The 18,233-nt window shown below is 42.8% G+C and overlaps 2 protein-coding genes across 4 annotated transcripts; one reads left to right on the forward strand and one right to left on the reverse strand.

Annotated features, from left to right (window-relative positions):
- The first annotated feature begins 6,541 nt into the window (after positions 1-6,541).
- LOC123992615 (E3 ubiquitin-protein ligase TRIM35-like) lies at positions 6,542-9,683 on the forward strand. 2 transcript variants are annotated; one of them, XM_046293901.1, is made up of 6 exons: positions 6,542-7,329; positions 7,544-7,639; positions 7,818-8,048; positions 8,479-8,501; positions 8,585-8,703; positions 8,895-9,106. In XM_046293901.1, exons 1-6 carry the CDS (start codon positions 6,925-6,927, stop codon positions 8,963-8,965), a joined length of 945 nt encoding a protein of 314 aa, XP_046149857.1. In that variant the 5' UTR covers positions 6,542-6,924; the 3' UTR covers positions 8,966-9,106. The 2 variants fall into 2 exon arrangements, with proteins under 2 accessions (XP_046149857.1, XP_046149856.1); XM_046293900.1 differs by having other exon boundaries at positions 6,547-7,329; positions 8,914-9,683.
- Positions 9,684-10,415: 732 nt separating this feature from the next.
- On the reverse strand, positions 10,416-16,105 carry LOC123992616 (nuclear fragile X mental retardation-interacting protein 2-like). 2 transcript variants are annotated; one of them, XM_046293902.1, is made up of 4 exons: positions 15,825-16,105; positions 12,840-14,476; positions 12,660-12,692; positions 10,416-12,541 (listed from the first exon to the last, which is right to left on the reverse strand). In XM_046293902.1, the coding sequence occupies exons 2-4, from the start codon at positions 14,416-14,418 to the stop codon at positions 12,486-12,488; spliced, it is 1,668 nt and encodes a 555-aa protein (XP_046149858.1). In that variant the 5' UTR covers positions 14,419-14,476; positions 15,825-16,105; the 3' UTR covers positions 10,416-12,485. The 2 variants fall into 2 exon arrangements, with proteins under 2 accessions (XP_046149858.1, XP_046149859.1); XM_046293903.1 differs by having other exon boundaries at positions 15,796-16,105.
- Between the last annotated feature and the right edge of the window lie 2,128 nt (positions 16,106-18,233).

Raw genomic sequence — 18,233 nt, forward strand, 5'->3', positions numbered from 1 at the left:
CCATCTTAAAAGTCAGCGTGGTTACTGGAGCTGCTGCCCCAAGCCATCTTAAATGTCAGCGGAGTTACTGGAGCTGCTGCCCCAAGCCATCTTAAAAGTCAGAGGAGTTACTGGAACTGCTGCCCCAAGCCATCTTAAATGTCAGCGGAGTTACTGGAGCTGCTGCCCCAAGCCATCTTAAAAGTCAGCGGAGTTACTGGAACTGCTGCCCCAAGCCATCTTAAAAGTCAGCGGAGTTACTGGAGCTGCTGCCCCAAGCCATCCTAGATGTCAGCGGAGTTACTGGAGCTGCTGCCCCAAGCCATCCTAGATGTCAGCGGAGTTACTGGAGCTGCTGCCCCAAGCCATCCTAGATGTCAGCGGAGTTACTGGAGCTGCTGCCCCAAGCCATCCTAGATGTCAGCGGAGTTACTGGAGCTGCTGCCCCAAGCCATCTTAAATGTCAGCGGGGTTACTGGAGCTGCTGCCCCAAGCCATCTTAAAAGTCAGAGGAGTTACTGGAGCTGCTGCCCCAAGCCATCTTAAATGTCAGCGGAGTTACTGGAGCTGCTGCACCAAGCCATCTTAAAAGTCAGCGGAGTTACTGGAGCTGCTGCCCCAAGCCATCTTAAATGTCAGTTACTGGAGCTGGAGTTACCATCTTAAAAGTCAGAGCTGCTGCCCCAAGCCATCTTAAAAGTCAGAGGAGTTACTGGAGCTGCTGCCCCAAGCCATCTTAAATGTCAGCGGAGTTACTGGAGCTGCTGCCCCAAGCCATCTTAAAAGTCAGCGGAGTTACTGGAGCTGCTGCCCCAAACCATCTTAAATGTCAGCAGAGTTACTGGAGCTGCTGCCCCAAACCATCTTAAATGTCAGCAGAGTTACTGGAGCTGCTGCCCCAAGCCATCTTAAAAGTCAGCGGAGTTACTGGAGCTGCTGCCCCAAACCATCTTAAATGTCAGCAGAGTTACTGGAGCTGCTGCCCCAAACCATCTTAAATGTCAGCAGAGTTACTGGAGCTGCTGCCCCAAGCCATCTCAAATGTCAGCAGAGTTACTGGAGCTGCTGCCCCAAACCATCTTAAATGTCAGCAGAGTTACTGGAGCTGCTGCCCTAAGCCATCTCAAATGTCAGCAGAGTTACTGGAGCTGCTGCCCCAAACCATCTCAAATGTCAGCAGAGTTACTGGAGCTGCTGCCCCAAACCATCTTAAATGTCAGCAGAGTTACTGGAGCTGCTGCCCCAAGCCATCTCAAATGTCAGCAGAGTTACTGGAGCTGCTGCCCCAAACCATCTTAAATGTCAGCAGAGTTACTGGAGCTGCTGCACCAAGCCATCTTAAATGTCAGCAGAGTTACTGGAGCTGCTGCCCCAAGCCATCTTAAAAGTCAGCGGAGTTACTGGAGCTGCTGCCCCAAACCATCTTAAATGTCAGCAGAGTTACTGGAGCTGCTGCCCCAAACCATCTTAAATGTCAGCAGAGTTACTGGAGCTGCTGCCCCAAGCCATCTTATTTGTAAGGAAACTGACATACAGAGCCAGTGGATTATGGTCTGCACTAATAGATCTGTTCTCTCCTCCACTTGTGGGGTGGTAATTTACTCCGTCAGCATCTGATCCCCTCCATCAGCGTGTCACACCTTGTGTTTGTAAATACAGCACCAGGTAGTCCGGTACTGTCTTTGATTCATTTGTAACGGAAAGGATTTGGGGCTAGCACAGCACAGTGTGCTGAGTCATGTAGCCTATAGTCCTACATATGTAGGATCTTAATTTGACACTACACGTTTTAAAAGTCCTGCTTTGCAGGGTGATCAATTTAAGATCCTAGATCCGTATAGTGCACAAATAGGCTTCCTCAGAGGTAATTTGAGATAATAAGCAAGGAGAAAGACTTGTGGTCCAGTATGTTGACTGAATGGTGAAGGAATTTTCACTCTACTTTGAGAACAGATTTTTTATAATCTATTTGTAATCTAGCAAAGGAAGAAAAACAGTTTCCAGTGAAGACGTGTATTATTGATAGTATTGTTTTAATTCATGTGTCAAACCAATTGAAAACATAATTGTGCTTGTCACGTCCTGACCTTAGTTCCTTTTTTATGTCTCTATTTTAGTTTGGTCAGGGCGTGAGTTGGGGTGGGCATTCTAGGTTTTGTGTTCTAGGTTTTGTATTTCTGTGTTTGGCTGGGTATGGTTCCCAATCAGAGGCAGCTGTCATTAGTTGTCTCTGGTTGAGAACCATACTTAGGCAACCTGTTTTCCCACTATGGGTTGTGGGTAGTTGTTTTCTGTGTCTGTGTAACGGCGTTCGTTCGTCGAAAGAGAGTCGGACCGAAATGCAGCGTGGTAGTTACTCATGTTCTTTAATAAAACAAACAACGATACATGAAATAACTAATAAATACAAAAAACGGAACGTGAAAACCTAATTACAGCCTATCTGGTGAACACTACACAGAGACAGGAACAATCACCCACGAAATACACAGTGAAACCCAGGCTACCTAAATATGGTTCCCCATCAGAGACAACAAGAATCACCTGACTCTGATTGAGAACCGCCTCAGGCAGCCAAGCCTAAACTAGACACACCCCTAATCAACCACAATCCCAATGCCTACAAAAAAACAATACGACAACACAATAAACCCATGTCACACCCTGGCCTGAACAAATATATAACGAAAACACAAAATACAATGACCAAGGCGTGACAGTCTGTGTTTTACCATACAGAACTGTTTTTGTTTTCATTTATTTCTCTTGTTCTTTTGTATTCAGAGTGTTCAGTTATATTTCATTAAAATATGGACACTTACCACGCTGCGCATTGGTCCGATCTTTCCAACTCCTCCTCAGAAGAGGAGGAAAACCGTTACAGTGTTCTTCAACAACAACAGAACAATGGAGGTAGACAGCATAATGGGCATAATGTATCTGGGAAGTGAGGTGTTATTTTACTCTTTGTAATTCAATGCGCTTCACAAGATCTCATTAAATAGAGGGAGTCTGTCTGGGTGTGATAGAAATAAAGTCAGTATAGCAGCCAGGTATTCGTTTTCCCTGCAGCTGTAAACGTGTAAAGGTTGAGGACACTGCTGGTCCAAGCTCTCCCCATCCAGCTCCAACCCTCTGCCTTCATACACTGGCAGAGCTGCTTGACCTTTAGGAGGACAGTGATGTCATATTTCAACAGGATCTTTACCCTGTGGAGGGAGCAGGTGGAGGTGGATCCCCTCTTCTAACGCCCCGCCATCCCTGTCCTGCCTCCTCAACCAGACTGACACACCCACAAGGGTCTGTCTGCATGCAGGGCTCTACCTGTTTAAAGAGAGAGTGACCCAATGGCACATGGCTGATCCACAAAAACACACACACCAACAGGTCTCTTTGCTTCATCATTTTTTTTAATGATTCTATTCAATTGTATACATTACATGATTGATAGTCCCAAAGTACTCCGTTTAGAACCTACTACTGTAAATGCAGTATCTACAGTACATCAGCATCAATCACCTGTCATCTTCAATCCAGCCGTGTCAATGGGAGATTTGTGAGAACATTTGTAACGCTCACAGATCTGAAGTTTGGATTGGGCCATGAGTGCCCGTTAAAACTGTCTGTCTGCCTATCATCAAGTTAGATGACACATCAGTCTGTGCACATACATAGCCAAGTCGTCATCACTGTGTGAGTTGTATTGTTGTGTTGTTGTATTTCTGTTGGATTATTTTCCATGGTGAGAATATGCAGCAAACATCCCCATCTGCCAAGAAAAGAACACTTGCAAACAAAGATAATGATAAAGATCAGAAATATATTAGATAAATTAGCCTTTCCTCATTCCAAATATGCCCGGACCTTCCAGTTACATGCAATAACTAAAGTAATACCTGGCTTGCCAAAGCCTTCACATTGAACAAATGATTTACCTTTACAGTGTACTGTTTCAGAGACGGCCTCCTATGCCTGGGCTTTCAATGAGACAGCCATGCATTCCAGCAGTGAAATATGACCTGTTAATAACACAAATCTTCCACACATGAGAGTCTGTCATCAATACACAAGGAGAGTTAAATCACTAGCGTCCCACCGGTGTACTAAGTGAAGTGCCACGCTCAAGGTAAACTGGCCTACATCAACTATGTTCTAGCATTGCACATCCCTCGGTCTAGCATTATTCATTCAAGCGCTCTACAATTCAAACCCTGCAGCTTTTCACTCAAGGACAATATTAGAACCCTGATAAGTGATAAGTTATGCTTTCACTGACACCATGGCAAAAGCTTCTTTGTTGGGACTACAGTAAGATGCTCTGATCTGATCACAAGACAAGTCCTGTAGTTTACCCCTGTAGTGGTGCAGGAATCTTACCCTCTCTGCCCCTATCCATGTGTAAAGGCACTGGCCATCAAACAGCACCTTGAGCATAGAGGCTCTGAGGAAGTTAGAAACCAAGTTATATTTTATCAGAAGTTGAGGCAATTAAGGCTCACAAATATTCATGTTCACAATTAATAGGATCAACCATTTAGTGACAGTTCTGTGTTCAGAGCTTAATCGACTGTATGATAAATATTCATAATGTATAGATATTATTGTTACGACAATGGTTTGAGGTACGACAATGGTATGATATTTTATTGTTTTATTGTTTCTTCAAATGTATTTATTTAATTTATTTCACCTTTATTTAACCAGGTAGGCAAGTTGAGAACAAGTTCTCATTTACAATTGCGACCTGGCCAAGATAAAGCAAAGCAGTTCGACACAAACAACGACACAGAGTTACACATGGAGTAAAACAAACATACAGTCAATAATACAGTAGAAACAAGTCTATATACGATGTGAGCAAATGAGGTGAGATAAGGGAGGTAATGGCAAAAAAGGCCATGGTGGCAAAGTAAATACAATATAGCAAGTTAAACACTGGAATGGTAGATTTGCAGTGGAAGAATGTGCAAAGTAGATATAAAAATAATGGGGTGCAAAGGAGCAAAATAAATCAAATAAATACAGTAGGGAAAGAGGTAGTTGTTTGGGCTAAATTATAGGTGGGCTATGTACAGGTGCAGTAATCTGTGAGCTGCTCTGACAGTTGGTGCTTAAAGCTAGTGAGGGAGATAAGTGTTTCCAGTTTCAGAGATTTTTGTAGTTAGTTCCAGTCATCGGCAGCAGAGAACTGGAAGGAGAGGCGGCCAAAGAAAGAATTGTTTTTGAGGGTGACGAGAGAGATATACCTGCTGGAGCGTGTGCTACAGGTGGGAGATGCTATGGTGACCAGCGAGCTGAGATAAGGGGGGACTTTACCTAGCAGGATCTTGTAGATGACATGGAGACAGTGGGTTTGGCGATGAGTATGAAGCGAGGGCCAGCCAATGAGAGCGTACAGGTCGCAATGGTGGGTAGTATTTGGGGCTTTGGTGACAAAACGGATTGCACTGTGATAGACTGCATTCAATTTGTTGAGTAGGGTATTGGAGGCTATTTTGTAAATGACATCGCCAAAGTCGAAGATTGGTAAGATGGTCAGTTTTACAAGGGTATGTTTGGCAGCATAAGTGAAGGATGCTTTGTTGCAAAATAGGAAGCAAATTCTAGATTTAACTTTGGATTGGAAATGTTTGATATGGGTCTGGAAGGAGAGTTTAGTCTAACCAGACACCTAAGTATTTGTAGTTGTCCACGTATTCTAAGCCAGAGCCGTCCAGAGTAGTGATGTTGGACAGGCGGGCAGGTGCAGGTAGCGATCGGTTGAAGAGCATGCATTTAGTTTGACTTGTATTTAAGAGCAATTGGAGGCCACGGAAGGAGAGTTGTATGGCATTGAAGCTTGCCTGGAGGGTTGTTAACACAGTGTCCAAAGAAGGGCCAGAAGTATACAGAATGGTGTCATCTGCGTAGAGGTGGATCAGAGAATGAAAGATAACACTGCTTCTACATGCATTACAGACCTGCCTATTTGGGAAAAAGGATAACATAAATAAATATGAAATAGATATTTTCACAAATCCTCCACCCTCAACATGACAAGAGTAGGGAGATGCTTTGGAAGTCCCATGCCAGCCTGCCTCACACCATAATTACACACAGTAGTCATTATGGCCTCAAACACTTACACGGTGGTCAAGGTTAAAGGGCCAGGACCATGTCCTCTTCCCACACAGAAACATGGCAAAGACCCTCTGTCCCTGTGACGGTGGTAATAGGGAGACAATGGGTCAACCCTGAGACAATAGATGTAGTTGACATCCTGCAATTAAAACAATTAAAACAATAAAAACAATTGACCTCTGAACAACCTAACCTCCAATCAAATTGCTAAAATTACATGATGCAAAAATAAAAATCTGCTCTAGAGAAAAAAAAATGTATTTTCATTCATAGATTCCTTTCCAGATGATTTGAATTAATTAAGTTATTGTACACAAAAAGCGCTATAAGGTCAATTATTCATTGTAAAGGGCAGTGTGTCTTCAAAACACAAGCTCTGTGAAACCTTGACTGCCCTCCAGTGGTTAACTTGGAAATAAACAAGGAACTTGAGGCCTTCACACACAAACCCTCAACATCTACCACTAATTGAAGCAAGAAACATTAACAAATTAGTTTCTTTGCTATGATATATTATGTACAGACTTTTGCGTAAGTGTGTGTAGCTGCGAAGCTCCTCCCCTCATACACATGTAATATACAGAATGCAGGAAGTATTTTTTACAGGAAGTAAACACAGCACTCTGACAGAACTCTATTTATTTGCCTGTTTTTTGTACAACAAAGTGCTGATACAGGACCTTTCAGATCACTTACTGGAGGAGATGAGGGCATCCTTTAGTTTATAGTCTTATAGTAGATGCCTGCTACCAAACAACGGTGAGTCTTTAAAAGTGAAAGTTAACTGATTCCTAACAGTGGGGCATTACGAGTGTGCCTGAGAAAATGGCCTCCCGACGGTCTCTCCCAGAAGACGATCTCTCCTGTCCTGTGTGCTTAAACATCTTCAGTGATCCGGTCCTGCTATCATGTAGCCACAGCTTCTGTAAAGCCTGTCTACAGGAGTACTGGACACTGAGAGGATTTCAGGAATGTCCCGTTTGTAGGGAAGTATTTTCAATGGGCAATCCACTCTGTAACCGGGCTCTAAAGAACCTGTGTGAGGCTGTCTTAAAGGAAAGGAGTCAGACCGTTTCAGACGGGTCTGAGGTTCTCTGCAGTCTGCATGGTGAGAAACTCAAGCTCTTCTGTATGGAGGATCAAGAGCCCATTTGTGTGGTTTGTCGTGATTCAAGGAAACATAAAAAGCATGACTGCATCCCCATACAGGAAGCTGTACAGGAACATAAGGTAGGATTATTTGGTAGTGGCAAGAAAATACCTTGCAATAGTTGTTTCTATTTGGATTATTTTGTAACATGTAGCACTATTTTGTGGTACTTTACAATAGTTGGTGCTAAGATACAGCTTGTGAAATCTGTTTTGTTTTTTACTCTTAACCAAATGTCTTTCCTACACAGCAATTTCAGAGTAACACGTTTGTGAATCCCATGTTTAATTTCAGGTGAAACTCAAGACTATATTGAACCCCCTAAAAGATAAACTGAGGCTTCTTAATGAAATCAAACTCACCTGTTCTAAAACAGCAAAACATATCAAGGTATGACATTTCAGTATTGATGCAACAACATTGTACTCATTTTGGCTAGTTTGTTGTCAACTCAGTTCTAGATCATCATCATACTGTAACAGAAGACTGGGGTGAAGGCATTTTGATTGGATGCCGTCAGCGGTGGGGGGATACAGTATGTCTTAGATTTTCCGCTCACTGTCTCCAGATCCAAGCCCAGTACACAGAGAGGCAGATTACGGAGCAGTTTAAAAAGCTGTACCAGTTTCTGCGAGAGGAAGAGGTCACCAGGATAGATGCAGTGAGGATGGAAGAGGTGCGGAAGAGTCACGGGATGAAGAACAAGATAATAGAGATGAACAGAAAAATATCATCACTTTCAGACACAATCAAAGCCATCGAACAACAGCTGAGAGTTGAAGACGTCTCATTCTTGCAGGTGAACAGCTGATTTTATGAGTCAATATTGTATATTATTGCAATCCTTCCTATATGAGCCACGTTACAATTCCCACCAAGTGGGTTAACCCTATTGGTGCAATGTGTAGTGTTTGCCTCATGTCAGTGACCCGGGTTCACTTCTCTGTACCCCCATTCACTACATTGGTGTCAGAAGTGGGAATGCACAGCCCAGAAAGTGTGAGGGGACTAAGTAGTCAATGCATGTTCCTTCCTGTTTGGAGGGGGCAATATAGCAATCCTCACTATATGAGCCCATTTACAATTCCTACCAAGTAGGAATGCATAGGTGCCTTTCGCGCCGGTGACCTGTTTGCTTCCCTGCCCTGCCGTTCTCTACAGTATTATTTACTGTTTATTTTATTGATAACACTGATTTGCATCTCACCTGCTTTCTTGTTCCTCTTCAGAACTACAAGGCCTCTGTGAAAAGGTAAGTAATCTTAATCCTGTATCTCCTCTCTGTGGTTCAGAACCTATCATCAGAGCAGTATTGAACACTAAACGTTCTTCCAGAGCCCAGCACCCACTGCCGGATGCAGAGAGGGTTTCCGGAGCGCTGATAGAAGTGGCCAAACACCTGGGCAACCTGCAGTTCAGAGTCTGGGTGAAGATGCAAGGGATTGTTCATTACAGTGAGTGTTTTACAGCAACAACAAAAAAGTTTTAGTCTGCGCCTTGTTCTTAGTCCTAGAACAGTATTTGTAAAAGGCAAAATCAGAAGAAATCCACAGTGTTCTGAATAATAATAAAAACAATATTCTTTCTATTGCAATGCTCATATTTAGATGTTAGTCTCTCAATTAAACTTGTGGGTAATTTCCAGAGTTAAAATCTCTCATCAGCTCCTGTAATCCTGGACCCCAATACTGCAGGCACACGTCTCATTCTGTCTGAGGACTTGACCAGTTTAAGGAATGATAGAGCACTACAGCTTCCTGACAACCCAGAGAGGATTGATGGATGTGTTCTAGGCTCTGAGGGTTTTAACTCAGGAACACACAGCTGGGATATTGAGAATTTGGATGGTCACTATTGGGCTGTAGGTGTGACTATTAGGCCTGTTGGCATGCATAGTGATTGTAGTGGTATGCCAAATGAATCCTGGGGTGTTTGGACTACTTGTGATGTATACCTAGAAATGTCCCCACAGCCAAATCTCCATCACCTCACAGTAGATCGCTTTCCCCAAAAGATGAGAGTGCATCTGGACTGGGCCAAGGGCAAGCTGTCATTCTTTGACCTTGACAAAAACACACACATACACACAATCACACACACCTTCACAAAGACAGTCTACCCTATATTTCGTCATGATAAAACATTGAGGATCTTACCAGTGAAGACCAGTGTGACAACAGTTAAATACAGCACAAACTGATATAGTTTAACTGCCACAACACTGTTTCTTAGCACTCTACTCATAGTCCTTAGTGTTAAAGGTGTGCATCGGTCTTTTCTCCACTATCTTTGACACACACACTCGGTTCTATAACAATGGATTCTGACCCTGGTCTTAACAGGTGAACCAATCAAATTGTTCATGTATCACTCTTTATGTAGCCTAATGTTGATATTTTGTATTGATTGATCCAGTAAAAGCATTTTGATTGCGGTGGATGTTTTTCTATTGTCAGAATGCTGTGTATGGTAAATCTGTATTCTTGCTCTCTGGTCAGTCGCATCTGTGATGTTGATCTTCATTATCAGTAAACTATATTTTACTTCCTTACCAAAAGCATGTCTAACTGCATACAAATGTCAACTAGGTTTTATTAATACAATGTGAAACAAATTGTGTTTCCCTTATTGATCTCCTGTTAAGTTTCACAATTTCCAGTATGTTAGTCTCCAAACATCACATCTAAAAGGAAGCACCGGCTGCAAGAGAACAGAACTGGTCTCTTAAAGTACCTCCATTTTCAGATGTCTGTCCTCTCTCACTGACACGCTCATGCCATTGGTAAAGGGGGGTGTTTATCTATGACTCAAACATCCTTGTCTAACCACTGTAGTGGAACATGCACAGCATGTTTAGAAACTGTTAGGTCCATTAGTATTACTCTATACCACTCAACGCTAAACCTCAACACCAGTTCCACTGGTGAAACTGCTGTGGAACTGGCTTCAAGGTCCAGAGTTGGTAAGAGTTGAATAACCCTGCTCTATACCTTCCTGGCTTTGTGCAAGTCTCTCTTAATCCATTCAAACCTCAGATCTTGAGACGAGGAAAAACAACTAATTTAATGTATGGAAATGAATGGGACTGATTTAATTTAAAGGGTAGTTATTGTAAATAGACTTGTGTGTAGCCGTAAGTCATTTAAAATAACAAGAATACAGGACGTTTCAGCTAATCACATTTTTAATAGATTTAGAAACTGACAACTTGTTCATCCTTAGCAAAACTACAGCAGGAAAAGAAAATTGAGCAACAATTAACAACTTAATACATGACAGTATGAACAGTCGACAACATGGCACAACTTCTAAATACACTGTACTGTAGTATAATTTTAGTACCAAATGCAAACGTCAGAGCTATTAAATTTCTTTCTAATATTTGAATTGCGATTTAGAGGGACACACACTAAAGGAATTAAGATGCCATAAATTAACCATTCAGTCAAATACAGACTGATATTTTCACATTAACCCTGACAATTAAAACACTGACCTAAAAAGCGTGACCCAGTCTGAGAAACCAACCTAAAGAAAGTTAGTTATAATTCTCAAACTGATCGCAGCCTGACAGTCCCCAGAAGTGAAATTAAGAGTAAGTAAAGATCTAATTTAAAACCCAAGGATAGACAGACTGTTCAAAGATGTACTCTGGCTTAGTTTGGCATGGTTGATTATTAACATGGACAAAACTTTGTCAATAACTGTATTACATTTAACAGACTGTCCTACTTAAAGGTGCTGTAATTGTTAGGGGCCAAAGATTTGGCTGGTATACAGATTTAATTTAGTTAACGAAATTTGACTAATTAAATCGATAAATCTACATTTAAAGTGGTGATGAGTTATCATAATGTAGGCTGATTAAATTCACGTATGGGGACTCGGGAGGGAAAACTCCTCAACTAACAGTCTCAGAAAGGACTGTTCCTGTCCCTATGAATAAGAAATACTAACACTTCTCCTCTGAAGGTGAAACAGACTTGAGAAATTGGTCCTAAATTTACGCTAAATCCTGCATGGATGTCAATAGGAGATTTGCAACACAAACATTTGCATAGTTCTGGTTAAAATACTGCCCTGTATGAATCTCTAGAGAGTTCCTACAGTGGTCACTGCCTGTGCAAAATCCAATGAGAAAGACTCCCCAGAACTTCAAAAACGAAATGTTAAAAGAAAATGTACACAAATATGGGGCACTCATTGGAGCATTGAGATGGTACATAGATGTAGCATGTTAAGCATAACCTGGATTTATAAACTGGATGATTAACAGAAAATATAAAAATGAAAAAGTATAGCCTCTGCACAGTGTTGGTAACCACCACCACACATCCTGAGAAAAACATCCCCAAAAAACAGTCCGGTATTAACAGAGCCCAAAGAATTTAAACAGAACTTTGAGCCAGTACAGACCTCGGCCTCAATGGGAGAGGGATGCATATTCTCATTATTTGAACAAGTTCCATCTATCTACCCACCCAATGACCTGGGATTTCAAATTAGTGTAATTATGTTAAGGGAAAAATAACATGTGAACCAAAAGTCCCAAAAATATGTTTTGCAGGGGCTTACAAAAGCCATCCCAGTGATATTTGGTTGCTTGCATTTAACCTAGAATACAAGCAGAAAACCCCAACTTGTTTTGACCTTCCAGCACACGGTTTACATATCTAGAAGGCAACCATTCTAAAACGTTCAAACCTTTCCCATTTAATTCAGTCTGAATTCAAAATTACGCACCTGTGATAACTTAAAAGGTCAAATATGAACATTTTGAATTCCTAAAGAAATCAAAATGTTTCATCTTCCAAGACAGGCTGAGAGTATCCTGTGATTCCAAAGATGTGGCGGGATTGCAGAGGTGGTGATTGACTGTCTGAGCAACCCACATCACTTAATGTCCTCAACAAGCCTCTCTGAACATGGGAATTGAGGGCGAAATGTATGAGTCACTCTTGCTGACAAGTTTCCTGTCAAACAGTTTTGTTCCCCCACTGTTCAACCAACCTGTAATCTCCCGAATGACAGCATCCCTGTAAGAGGCTCATTGTGGTCTCTGTCGCTACTATACTGTGCCAGACCCCCCCCCCCCCTCTCTACAGCACAAGCTGCTCACATCAAGTTAGTCCTGCACATGAGTCTCAGAAAGGAGAGGGAACCAAGTCCTGCACATGAGTCTCAGAAAGGAGAGGGAACCAATTCATGAGGCAGCGGCCAGGAGAGGGCGTAGCAGTCATGACTTAACAGGCCCATCCTTGGACAGCTCATAGAACACAACTCCTTTTGAATCTAGACAGAGGGAAGTAGGAGACGTCAGATTTGCTTAGCTCAGACATACTATACCAATAAGGCTTTTCGGGTTCTTGAAAATCTCTCCACAATCATACAGCAGGAATTACAAGCTTACCTTGTTTTTGTAAATTCTGAATATATTCAATCTCTGTAAAAATATAAAAACAATGTTTAGTACAGTGTGAGAGATTGATCATACAGTAGTTATACATGCACCATTCTCTTTCTGTTCTAAGGACCAGCCATAGCAGGACAATTTTTTAACTTTGAATGATCAGAGGCAACAGCTACCTACCTTTAGTGTGATAGATAACAGCAGCTTTTAGATCGAACGCCCCCCAAGATCTTGAGTCACAGCCCTTGTGGTGGCTGTGCTCCTTCACCAGAGCAGACACAGGATGAGCAGGGGAGGCAAGAGGCAACTCAGCACCAGGGTCCTTAGAAGAGGACACTACGGCACATCTACTCCCAGCCTCACCAATCAGAGTGTCTGTGCCAGGGGCTTGGCCTCCCAGCGCAGCATCAGGGCCAGGAGCCAAGTGAGGGTCTGATTTCCCAACACTGCTATGGACTTGGGACATAGTTTGTTTGTCCTGCTTGTAAGCTCTTGGGAAGAAGGGCTTGTCATGTCTCAGAGAGGTGGCAGAGACCTGCAGAGGCAAAGCTGTAGGGCCACCTCCCTGAAAGGTGATCTCCACGATCTGGCCTTTCAAGGCTGGCTTCCCCACTGCCGGCCACACCTCGGGCCCTGCACTGGGCTCGTTGATGAACGACAGCCCCCACTGGTTCTGGAAAATGTCCACCAGAGCTTTGGGATTTGTCTTAGAGGCAGGAGAGTCCACTTGGTGGGCGCTGGGGAGGGCTGGTTGCATATTTGAAGTGGCCAGGGGGTAAACAAGGAGACTGGGCTTTCTCAGTTCTCTGGTAGTAACGGAGGTGGTGCCCGACATATTAGTGCCGTTGCTGGACAAGGATGATTCGTTCTCCCACTTGCGGGGAAGGGAGACATGCATTGCTCCAGTGCAAACAGTAGTGGTGAAAAGTGGAGCAGGGAGGGGGCAGCTATTCCCCTCTCCAGATAAAAGTCCATTGGTGAAGCTAGGGGAGGTGATGGTTTTGACAGCAGACATGGGGACTTGGGAGAGTCTGGTGGGCACCTGGGACTGGGGAGGGGAGGTGTCACCTGCTTTGTTTAGATTCTCTTTCACTTTACTTGCATAACTGACCTTGGGCACTGTTTTGGCACTACTATTGTCCACAGGAAAGACAGGGGGTGGTTTAAAGAGGGTCCATGAATCCTTTTTTGTGGAGGTAAGCTTAGCTTTGCTTAGTCTGTCTTCCAGCTTTTTAACAGAGTCTGCAACAGCCTTGGCGTCAGAGTTGTTACAGTGTAGTTCACCAACCTGAGCCACAGGTGGGACACTTGTGATGGAAATGAGAGACTGTGAGCCTGCTGCTGTATCGGCAGCCTCTGGAGTGTGAGGCTCCGTGTCATGTTTGTTAGTGACCATAACTGCCTGAAGCGTAGCCTTCTCCTGCCAAGCAGTCACACTCTCCTCTGCCATTGCACTCCGCTGAGCCCAGCGTTTCTTGGGAGTGATGTATCCACTCTCAGAACCACTGCCACCACTGTCTGGTCCAGGCATGCTGGGGTAGCCGTTAGCATACAGGTCAGGTTTGAGGAGCACAACGCCATTTGTTAAAGCAATGGACTCGCTCTTGCCATCACGTGTTTTCAACTCTGAAGGAGTGTCATTTTTGCAATTCATACTGTTCTTAAAATGGTTATTGCTACTGCCTTTTGTGTGAGTGGCGAGGAGCTTCCAGGGAGGTTTGGGTTTCAAGTTGTTTGCTGCTTGAGTAATGAAGGGCATCCACAGGAACAGAAGGAGTGTTCTCTCTCCACTGGGCTTCCATTTATTTTTCCATTACCTGATGACATGACAAGAAAATACACAATAACAATCAAATATACTGTACTTGCATAGAGTACATCTACATTTGTTAAACTATCTTCACCCAAAAGAATACACATGTTTTGTCCATAACAATACAGGCTATCCAATGAAGTCGTACGGGTAAACTGATGCCACATTTCCTGCAAACAATTCAAAATCTGATATTGAAAGTGTTAATGAATGAGTATTTTCAAATGTATTTTAAACATGAATACATTTGAAAGAAAGTCAAGCCCGCTCACATGACTTGATACATGTCATTGCCAATACTAGCCAGCAGATCTGATCTTGCTTACAGTGGCACTAGGGTCAGACAGCATTCCTCTGTATATTAGGAAAACTTACCTCAATCTAAGGATGAAAAATGCTTTGTACTCCAAAGTCCCATTATCCCAACTGCTACACCAAGAAGATTGAACAACAGCTAGTTTAGTAGCAGTCATTCAATCTTCTCGTGGAACAGTTGGGATAATGGGACAATTCTGAGTACAATGCATTTATCATCCCTGGATTGAGGTACGTTTTCTGAGCTATATCTTCAGCGGCTCCTTGGAGTCTTAATATACATAGGAATGTCCGGACATAGACATAGTACAGCTGTAAGCAAGTGGGTCGGATCTACTGGCTGTGCCAATGATGCCAGAGAAGATCAAGTGACAAGAGCAACAGGCCCCAAAATAACGATAGCTATTAGCTAGCTACGATAGACTTGAAAAACAGCGGATCAAACACATTTACCATTGATGCAACACTCAGACCATAACTCTTACAATTACATAAACGTAGGAAAAAGTTACTGTTTACCGTAGCTAGCTAATAATAATAGCCCATTTTACTTAATTAGCTAATGTTAACGGAACATTCCAGAGAAGCCGGTTCGTGTTGCAATGACGTTAGATAACGCATTATCTACATTCGCAAAGGCTAACATTAGCAAAAGTGACACTCAGCTGACTAACGTTAGTATCACGTAATTACATCGGATTTGTTCGCTGGCACATTTCTTAAATTATTTCTGGCTGCCAACTAACGTTAGCTAGTTAACTACGTTAGCTGTCCGGTTATTAGACGGTGCACAAGGTCAATGTCCAGCGAACTGTCGTTAGCTAGCCAACGGTCACTAATTTAGTTTTCTAGATTGGTACGGTTAACCAACTAAACACTCACTAACAACGTTCTCTAAAAAAAACTAATTAGCCAACGGGCTAGCTCATGTTTTATATAATAGCTAGCTGTGTAGTTAGCTAGCTGCAAGCTGGCTAGTGACGGCTCAAAAGTTTGTTGCTACATTACTGTAGTAGATTATGGAGGGACATTCAGACCCGTTTTCTCCGTCTGCGCTTCCTCGTACTGATGCTGTTGATCATTTTCTACCCATGCGTTCGGTGGACCGGGGTGACTCTCGTCTACATGCTTCAAACATCCCTCAGATAACCATCCATCGGTCTGGTCCTCCATTGAAGTGCAAATTAAATGCAAATCCACGAAGGCTGCCTCCCCTGTTAAACTAGCAAGCTAGCCAGTAGCATAGCCAAAACATTCCCAATCAACGCCCAACGCCCATGACTTCATTTCTGAGCTACGTTTGGGCGTGTACAAGCGGATCATTTGTATCAAGTTTCAGTGTGTTGCATTATGGGGTTTAACAATTGTCCGGCTTGCGCATACATTTTTTTTAAACAACAATTGTGTTGTAAAAAACATTGAGTTTTGACTGCAAGTTTTTACAGTTTCTCTTTACCAACTTAATTCTACAGCCATTGCATGCATTGTGGGAGGCTCCATTGCCATTCAATCATTAGGATGTTTTTGTTTGACCCACGCGAACGTGACTGAAACAGGAACCAACTTGCTGCGATTCATGTATACAGTGGACACGGACAAATGCATGTAATAGTTAATGCTCTCTCAATCACTCATTGATTGTACAATGTACACAAGTGTGACTTCAGTAGGTATAATTTCAGTTTGTGAGTGTGTGATATTGGGGTTGGAACCATTATTTCAACATTATAAAGAACAACAAGATATATTATAAATATATCAAATTTCAGCCAGACCGCCCAGCCAATTCGAGCCACCTACACGCCCGACCCCCACCAGTTTAGTCAATAACTGAACTCTCTCACAACACAAGTTCCTTCCCAAGGTATGGGAAACAAAAGTTTAATGAAAACACACAGAAATAGTACACCCTCCATATAATTCATATCATATGACCAATAGTACTGTAGAGATATTTTTACTTGTACACAGTATAGCTGGGTCACCCTGCCCTGCCCCTAGTGGTCCATGGCCCTGTAGCAACCCAAACACCCCACTCAGCTTTAGGATCTTGGTGAAACATTCATTATTGGTTTCAGGTGTGTTAGGCCAAGGTGAGAGTGACCACACAGGACAGCAGACCCCCAGGAACAGCGTCTGGTTGCAATGGTGGGTAGTATATGGGGCTTTGGTGACAAAACGGATTGCACTGTGATAGACTGCATCCAATTTGTTGAGTAGGGTATTAGAGGCTATTTTGTAAATGACAATGCCGAAGTCGAGGATTGGTAAGATGGTCAGTTTTACAAGGGTATGTTTGGCAGCATGAGTGAAGGATGCTTTGTAGCAAAATAGGAAGCCAATTCTAGATTTTACTTTGGATTGGAGATGTTTGATGTGGGACATGAAGGAGAGTTTACAGTCTAATCAGACACCTAGGTATTTGTAGTTTTCCACATATTGTAAGTCAGAACCGTCCAGAGTAGTGATGTTGGACAGGCGGACAGGTGCAGGCAGTGATCGGTTGAAGAGCATGCATTTAGTTTTACTTGTATTTAAGAGCAATTGGAGGCCACGGAAGGAGAGTTGTATGGCATTGAAGCTCGTCTGGAGGGTTGTTAACACAGTGTCCAAAGAAGGGCCAGAAGTATACAGAATGATGTCGTCTGTGTAGAGGTGGATCAGAGACTCACCAGCAGCAAGAGCGACATCATTGATTTATACAGAGAAGAGATTCGGTCCAAGAATTGAACTCTGTGGCACCCCCATAGAGACTGCCAGAGGTCCGGACAGCAGACCCTCCGATTTGACACACTGAACTCTATCAGAGAAGTAGTTGGTGAACCAAGCGAGGCAATCATTTGAGAAACCAAGAAACGGAGCTTAATTGGAGCCAATTTCCTCCTACAACAGGACAATGACCCAAAGCACAGCTACAAACTATGCAAGAACTATTTAGGGAAGAATTCTGGTATTCTGTCTGTAATGGAGTGGCCAGCACAGTCACCCTATTGAGCTGTTGTGAGTGCAGCTTGACTGTATGGTACTTAAGAAGTGCCCATTAAGCCAATTCAATTTGTGGGAGGTGCTTCAGGAAGCATGGGGTGAAATCTCTTCAGATTACCTCAACAAATTGACAACTAGAATGCCAAAGGTCTGCAAGGCTGCAATTGCTGCAAATGGAGGATTCTTTGACGAAATAAAAGTGTGAAGGACACAATTACTATTTAAATGTAAAATAATTATTTATAACCTTTTCAATGTCTTGACTATATTTCCTACTTATTTTGCAACTCATTTCATGTATGTTTTCATGGAAAACAAGGACATTTCTAAATGACCCCAAACATTTGAACAGTAGTGTATCACCCTTGATCTCCCCTGACCTGGAAAATTTCAATACAGACTCCTTTTCTCGTACTATATTCCATATAAGGCATCCAGACCTTATGAAAGTTGCACAGTAT

This window comes from Oncorhynchus gorbuscha, linkage group LG13 (assembly GCF_021184085.1).
Source record: "Oncorhynchus gorbuscha isolate QuinsamMale2020 ecotype Even-year linkage group LG13, OgorEven_v1.0, whole genome shotgun sequence".
Lineage (NCBI taxonomy): Eukaryota > Metazoa > Chordata > Actinopteri > Salmoniformes > Salmonidae > Oncorhynchus > Oncorhynchus gorbuscha.